Source organism: Aquila chrysaetos, chromosome 6 (genome assembly GCF_900496995.4).
Source record: "Aquila chrysaetos chrysaetos chromosome 6, bAquChr1.4, whole genome shotgun sequence".
Classification (NCBI taxonomy): Eukaryota; Metazoa; Chordata; class Aves; order Accipitriformes; family Accipitridae; genus Aquila; species Aquila chrysaetos.
Window position 1 is genome coordinate 3841844 of NC_044009.1, and position 7568 is coordinate 3849411.

At 48.7% G+C, this 7568-nt stretch overlaps 1 protein-coding gene across 1 annotated transcript in view; it reads right to left on the minus strand.

The window, feature by feature from the left end:
- The window catches only part of LOC115343160 (tyrosine-protein phosphatase non-receptor type 11-like), a 30607-nt gene extending 23440 nt beyond the window's left edge, over positions 1–7167 (minus strand). The window contains exon 1 of the mRNA XM_041124411.1: positions 7112–7167. Coding sequence (XP_040980345.1) covers positions 7112–7152 — 41 coding nt within the window. The 5' untranslated portion in view covers positions 7153–7167. The remainder of the gene's footprint in view (positions 1–7111) is intronic.
- Between the last annotated feature and the right edge of the window lie 401 nt (positions 7168–7568).

Here is a 7568-nt window from a genome sequence, read left to right on the forward strand (position 1 = left end):
GGCTGCTTCCCACCCAGCACCTACCAGTTGTCGTGTTGCTGGCAAATGAACTGGGACCAAGAAAAGACCTGCATCCCTAAGGGCACTTAAGGCATTTCTTTAAGGGTTTCCCAGCACGCCTCATGACGCAAAACCCAAAAACCCCTCCAATATCAAGGGCGCTAAACCTCTTGTTCTCCCCAGCAAGAACACAAGCCTCAGGCCTTCGGTCTCTCCCATTTCAAGTTTGTTACGAAGAGGGGATGCTCAGAGCTGGAGAGAGGAAAGGCTTTCCTTTGAGACTGTCCGGGAAGGAAAGGCACGCTCTGGTCTGCAACACACCGCGGCAGCGATGAGCCCTGACGCCGTGAGAGGATTTCTTAAGCGCTGGTGCAAACACAACGGCAAGTGCGTGTTCCACGATCTCCCTCTTTGCCCAGTCCACGGAAGATAACAAGTCTGCTCCGGCCTCAGCTAAGGCCAGCTTGGACTCTTCAACTTAAGACGAAGCAGCTGCTTTTTAACTCTAATTAGTCATAGCTCAAACTGTGGTGCCACAGCCACCTTTCCCAAGAGCGCAAAAGCAAATGCCCCCGGCCGCACAACTGCTGTGTCAAAAGCAAAGTTCTCCGCATGGGGACCAGTGCATGGCCAGGGAAGCAGCAGCAGCGAAGGAAAAGGCTGCTTTGCACGCTGCTGGCAAGGAACAAACAGTGCAGTTGGTGCACATGTGTAACAGGACATAGTAGAAAAGGGAAAGAGAGACAGCTCACCCTAAGGGGAAAAATGTTTCGTCATATTGTGCGCTACTTTAATGTAATCTTTGTATTTTAAGTGTCACCAAACCACCTACTGACCTCACTTCTGATGCTATCAGCCTTAACCAACTTTTCTTGATGGATTTGCAAGAACTGGTGTTTCCCCAGGCTTTAATGTGTACTAAATATGCATGCTAGACCGATGATTTCCCATGTGGCACCAGTTTTATTGCTCAATTTTTCAGAAGCCGCTGAAAATCCACTTTCTAAATGCCAGGCTCTTTTGAGTAATCTCACAAGTCACCCAAAGAGCACCCCAAACTGAGAGTCACTCAGTTCTGAAAGTATTGCTCAGTTTTAGCTCACGCTCCAGCAGATATTTCTGCATGGGACTGCTGTAATATTTTTCGTGAGCAAAGAGGAGAAGATGAGCCACAACTACCACTGTATGATAACAAAGCTAGCTTATCGAGTGTGTCTGGGCAGCACCAACTACAAGAGAATAGGCTGCACACTCAAAACTCCCTTCAGAGTAAAGGGCGATGTTGTAAGAGTTCCTGCATAGGCGGACAGGTCTGCGGCACCGCTCTGAACCAAAAGACACAAAACCGCGACGCTTAAGTTTTCCAAGCAAAGTGAAATGTGGGTTCTCAAGAGGAGCGTATCTGGAAACATTTAGTAAGCTAGTTTCTTGTATACAGCTGTCTGTGGATCAGATTAGCTAACACACTATCCCCCCAAAGGGTCTGCAAGTTTATCTCGATTGCTGCAGAGAAATGCGTAACCTAGCATCTCGCCGAGTGCCTGTGTTAGGAAATACACCCAAAGACTAAACCTACATACATAAGCACACGCACACTCATTAGAGTGTGTTTGTCTCCGAGATACACACAGAAAAGGTCAAGAAATGTCACCATCTCCTCCACAATTTGGGATTTCCTCCCTCCCACCACAAGCCAAACAATTTTGATTAAAGATCCTTGAATTCTGGAGGAGGAGAGGTCTATTAGGGAAGGGCCATGGAAACAGATGGTAAACAGGAATCCCAGCGTTTCCAAGCCTTATATTCCTGACATCACAGGAGTGGCACCCTTTCATAAATCCACTGCCTGTAGGGCCAGCACTTAACCGTGCCACAAAACCGCTACTGGCATCGGAATGAATGCCCCTAATGGAGCTTAATGGAGCTCAGGGAAAACGCAAAGCTGCCAAAGGCCACACATAATGTTTCCACTGAATGCCTAATGGCAATAAAACCAGCACAATATTACTAGCCAGAACATAGTGGGAAAAACCTAAGGAAATATCTCTGGTAAAACAGCGGGATGAGAGCTCTTGTAGGCAGGTACGCATAGCCGCGAGCACACACCGGTTCTGCGAATATCCCGGTCAGTGTGACAGCAGTGTCCGCCCAGGGGTGCACACCCCTCAAAAACCACCCTGAAAACAGGAGCTACACCCCCCCACACACCTCCCCTCGTCCCCTTATCGCTCAAGGCTCCCATCTAAATACTTCTTGTCCCGGGACGCCGCGCCTCAGCTGGAGCCAGCCCTGTGCGATGCTGAGAACGGACCACGGTGCGTAGGTTGTCAGTGTCAGGAAAAAGGCAGAGGTGCTGGGGCTGTAAATCTTCCAGCATCCGAGGCACTGGGCTCCCACAAACAAGAAAGCAATGTGAACAAAAGGACCTTATGTACAACCTCCCTCCAAGTGGAAGGATGAGCGCTTGGGAAGGGAGGATCATAACCCTCTTCCTTTTCCACCGCAGCAGCTGTTGACCACAGCTACAAAAATCTATTTGCATCAGAGACAGGGAAGGAGTATATCGGGGGCAAATTCGGGGCTCTGTCAACTTTGATGTTGTCTTCGTGTCACTAAACAGAAACCTAAATGCTAAACGCCCTTTCCCTTAATGACTCCCGCTGCTTGGACAGGAACCAATTCATAGACACATCCACAGACAGCTTGTGATTTGGCTTGCAAGAAGCACAAACAATGAGCTGAGGAGAAAACCTTCGCAGCCTTCACAAACAGAAGAGGGAGGAAAGGCAATTTCAAGATTCAGCAGCAAAAAAAAAAAAAAAAGAAGAAAGAAAAAAAGGGAAAAATCCCTCCGCAAGTATAGGCACCTCTCCCATGGATTTCCAGAACAAAGAAAACCTCCTCGCAGAGCTCATCTTCGGAGGGCTTCTTGAGCCAGGGAAGACACTCCAGGCCTGAAAGAGGTATTTTCAAATTCAAGGTCATCTCCATTTGGGAATTCCAGTCCTGAAATCGAGCACTTGCTCCCCAGAGGCTTTTCTGCCTGAACGATGCAGGAATTTGCAAAAACCAGGAGGTTTGTTGCAGCGCACATCCTCAACCCCTCATGCAGCTCAGAGAACTACAAACGACTCAAACCCCACCTCTCCCACTCACAGGGTATTCTAGCACACCTATTTCCAAGTCCCAGCTCACGCCCCGTTCCTGTAAACAGGGGAATAAAAAAAACCAATAAGCAAAACCAGCCAAAACTGAACTTCAGGCTCTTTGGTTTGTGAAGATTGCCCCATCCTACTCAGTGTACACCAAGAGCCTGTCTGCTCTAAAGCTCTCTGCTCCTTCATCCTGTGGGTGCCATGGCCACTGCATCGCCAGAGGTGCTTTTACCAATACAGCTTGTTTTTCTCCCAGACCTGGAGTAAGCTGTACTCGCAGAAAGCAACTTTAGAGCTGTTTTTCATTATGGTTTTTGCTGGAGTACATTTGTTGGTAAGCAAAACCAACCCGCAACAGAGCAGACAAGAAGAAAGCACCAACCCACACATCTCTCACTAAATGGCAACACTAAAACCTGCAAACAGCCTTTGACAGTCCCACAGACTGCAAGCTCTAGCTGGGTGTCGGAGGAGCAAGCACCACTCACTTGCACGTTGAACCCTGGGCTTCGAATCAGACCTTTTGGACTCACAGATTGTTTATAGGAAGATCTGCAATATTCTGAGAAAGCAAGCAAATAAAGAGGATCCAAACTGGATCCCCAGCATAGGGGGGGAAAAAAAAGCTCATTATTAATATCGCGCCATTGTGCCAATGTCAGCAAATGACAAACATTATTGTGCAGTAGGTCATTCAGGCAACCGCTCAATTGTTAGCGCTTTTTGCAGAACTGAGTCACCCCTAAAAAATTGCTTTAAATTAGACTGGGGATCTAACAACTTTTCATCTCTACCGCTACAAGTAAATATACACTGTCTACTTCAGGCAATACTGCTTTCCTGCAAAGAAATGCATTTCCCTTCCATCGTTCAATCCATCTCAAAATCAAACCTAAATGAAAAAGGCACCCACAAGTGCCTTGCAGGAACCGAAGCTACACAAAGAAATTTATTAAAATAAACAGAGAGAAAACAGAGAGACTCGTGTGCAGTACTAAGTACTAAGACACAGACTAACTGAAAGATAGCGCTTGGGCTGCCAAGGAGGGACCCCCCAGCACGTGTAGGGTTCGGGCCAGGCTGACCAGTACACCGGAGCGCGGCACGTTCAGAAGCAGAAAGGTCCGGCAGCCACGGGAAAAGCCACCAGAAAACCCGTCATGAGAAACCGGGCACAACCGAGGGTGCCGTGGGGGTGGCAGTCACTGACGTGGCGTGTCCCCGACACCGCTTTCCTTGCGGGGAGCCCCTCGAAACACCAGCTCCGGCTCTTAACTCCTTGCACTACAGCCGCTCTTCGCCAGCTCTCCCACCCCTACGGCTGAACGGCTCCCAGCACCACGACAGCCTTGTGCACGCCGAGGCACGGCCCCGTCTGTGGCCTTTCTCCATGTTAAAAATTATCAAAAAAATGTCTCTTTAATTACTAAAGAGTCGTCGTTTCCATACAGTATTACTCATTTCCTCCCTAACATGAGCAGGAATGCTTTCTTCTGCTGGAATGCATCCTTGTGCCCCTGTCTTGGGACAAAATAGAACAAGTAGTTGAGCAACACCGTTACACCCTCAGAAATCTCTAAACCAAGGCATTTTTAAAAGCCTAGTTGGGAATCCCAGTGTTCTAAACAGCTCCAGCAAACATCCCATGGATAAAAAGCACCATACCTGAAATGATACTTCTGAAATGATTCGGAGGCCAGTGGATGTGGCATCGGGGAATCGGGGTGCCAGCACCCTGATCCACCAGCAGATGCACTCTTGAAAATGACCGTCTGAGATTATCACAGAGGCATACGGCTCCCGGCTAACCTACTTATGGAGCTGTGCTGGTGCCTAAGATCCTTTAACCTGTAAGTAAACAACAAAGTTCCTAAGTGAGGTCCCAAAGGGGATAGAAGCAAGTTATTCCAGATCACCACCTTTTCTTTTTCCCTCTTCTGACACAGCTCAAAGAAGGTACAACGTGCATCTTGCACAGAAGAGAAAGCTGCCAAGTGAACACGCTGGCTGCTGAGACTCATAGACCAGCAGACGCAGGATGCCTACCCCAAAATACTGCACACATGAAAGCCAGAGTCACCACTGAAGACTTGAAAGCAATTGCCACAGGGCTTGGGAACAGCACGTGCCCGGGGTTTCACTGCACTTATTTTGGGGCATCCCCAGAAAAGCCGGCTCCAGGTGCAGGTCTATTGCAGCCCCCCCCAGTGCCTGGGTTTGAAGGCAAATTTAGCCCAACGTCGGCAAGAGAATTTGGAGCATTTGTAATGGTAAAACTTCTTTTTGTTAGGCTTGGAGAGGATCAAAGCAAACGTGGCTCAAGAGACAACGCCTACGCGCTTCGTGTGTGGTGAGCAGCGTTTGGTTCAACACAAACTCCAACCCAGCAAGCTGAGGTGGTTCAAGAAACTGGAAAAGGGGGAGGAGGGGACCAACCGCCACCACGCTTCCCTTCTGCTATGCTACAGCCTCTTGACGCTAGCCGGGAGCAAGGGTCAGCGTTCACAGCAGATGCTGTCGATCCGGGGCAGACGGAACCCCCGGTTCCCCAGCCAGAGACCCCCCGCTCCCACCGCAGCGAAGGAAGGGCAGGATGCGGACCCTGCCCTTGGAGGCAGCCAAGCAAATAAACAGCTGAAGCTTCTTCCAGCAGAAAAAAAAAAAAAAAAAAAAGGAGGCCGACTTGTGAGAGCAGGCGTAACTTGGGGCAACGCAGCGCTTTGCAAGGCTTAAGTTTCCTATTCAGCAAATAGGAAGAAATCTTCAGAGCTGCTTAAAGGATCCAGACACTTACTATCCATTTAAAGAGAATATAAAGATCCATCAGTTTGCTGCGTTTGCACACAACAGAGACGCTCGTTTCGGTGCTGAACTGCGAAGGATACATACCAACCGAGCTCTCCCAACGTAGTTGAGGCAGAAGTGAGGCTGAGGCAGTCACAGAAGCAATTCACTCTCTGTAAGGTTATTAACCCTTAGAATGGGACTAGTAGGTGCAAACTTTGGGGCCGAGTGAACGCTGCTGTCCTATTCCTGCAAGACACCTCTGGTATGGAGGAGGAACACCCATGAATCAGGATCCTGGCTTAGAGAACAGAGAAGCAGCTCTTTTTTTTGATGGAGATTTGCTTAGACTGGGACTCAGACCCTGCACGGCGTGGTTTGCTCTCTACAGCCTGCCTGTGGTTGGGGAATATCGCGCCCACACACTCGGCAAAGCCACGTTGGCCCCCCAACTGCCTGGCAACTTGGCCAACCAGGTTATTGTAGGAGACCCAGAGCTAACAGGGATTATTTAAACCCATTTGTCGGAGGAATTCTACCTGCTGAAGAGACCAGCATCCATCACGCTCACTGGTTCCCAAGAGGAATGAAAAAGGCATTCCTCACTTGCACGTTTGGGGCTTTCTGCAGATACGATTCAGGGTAGGAAGAGCTACAGCATTGCAGCTTTCTGAAGAGCAGCGGAAACTTGCTTGTGTGAGCAGGGTGTTCCTTCACAGACCACCTGAGGTTAAGCTGAACAAGGAGGACTGTACCGTGAGAAATCGTCAGCGGACCGCACGCTGCCAGCAGCTCTTCGGTTTACAAACCCCCCAGGCTGCGAAAGGAAGAGCAGACCTTCTAGAAACCACTCAGGACCCCCATGCAAAACAGAACGCAACCAGAGCGTCAGTATTGCTAACGTCAAGCATTGAAAAAAGCAGTTAGGTTTGGAGTGTAGGGTTTGACATACAAAACAGACAGTAAAAGCACAGCTGCGTTCTCCTCAGAAGACACTCAGGGTCACCTCGTCCAAGCTTTTCTCTGGACCCGCCAGAGCTGAAAGTTTCCTCTGCCCAAAACAGAGATGTTGTGATACTTGCTTGATAGGAGTGGAGACTCCCAGAAAGGTGCTCCATTTTGCAGCAGGTCCAGCAACAGTGCACCACATGGTGATGCTGACACAGGCCCACCTGCGGGATGTCACTAAGCAAGATGCTGAAACATCGGCCATCAGCGAAAATCCACAGCAAGGTGCTTGCACAGCATGGCATTTCCCAGACCTTCTGGGGGAAGGAGGGGAAAAACAAAAAAAAAAAAAAAAAAAAAAAGAAAAGAAAAGAAAAGAGGACAGACTTTCCTAAAAAGATGGAAATAAGCAATTCCATGTTAGTTGAGGAGAGGTCATACTTGTCCTGTGACGTTAAGGCTTAATTTAGCAAACTGTGCATTTACTATACAGCAAGGCTGCTGTTCGTTTCAGCATGTTTCCATACTGAATTATTAGCATTCACATCTTCATTGAAAGCCGTTCTACACAGGCATGGCTGCATAGAAAGCATTTCTCAAACCCGACAGAGCTGCAACAGCCTCCTTTGTTGGTTCTAGTCTGGTTCAATTCAAATCCCATCAGAAGACTCATTATACCAA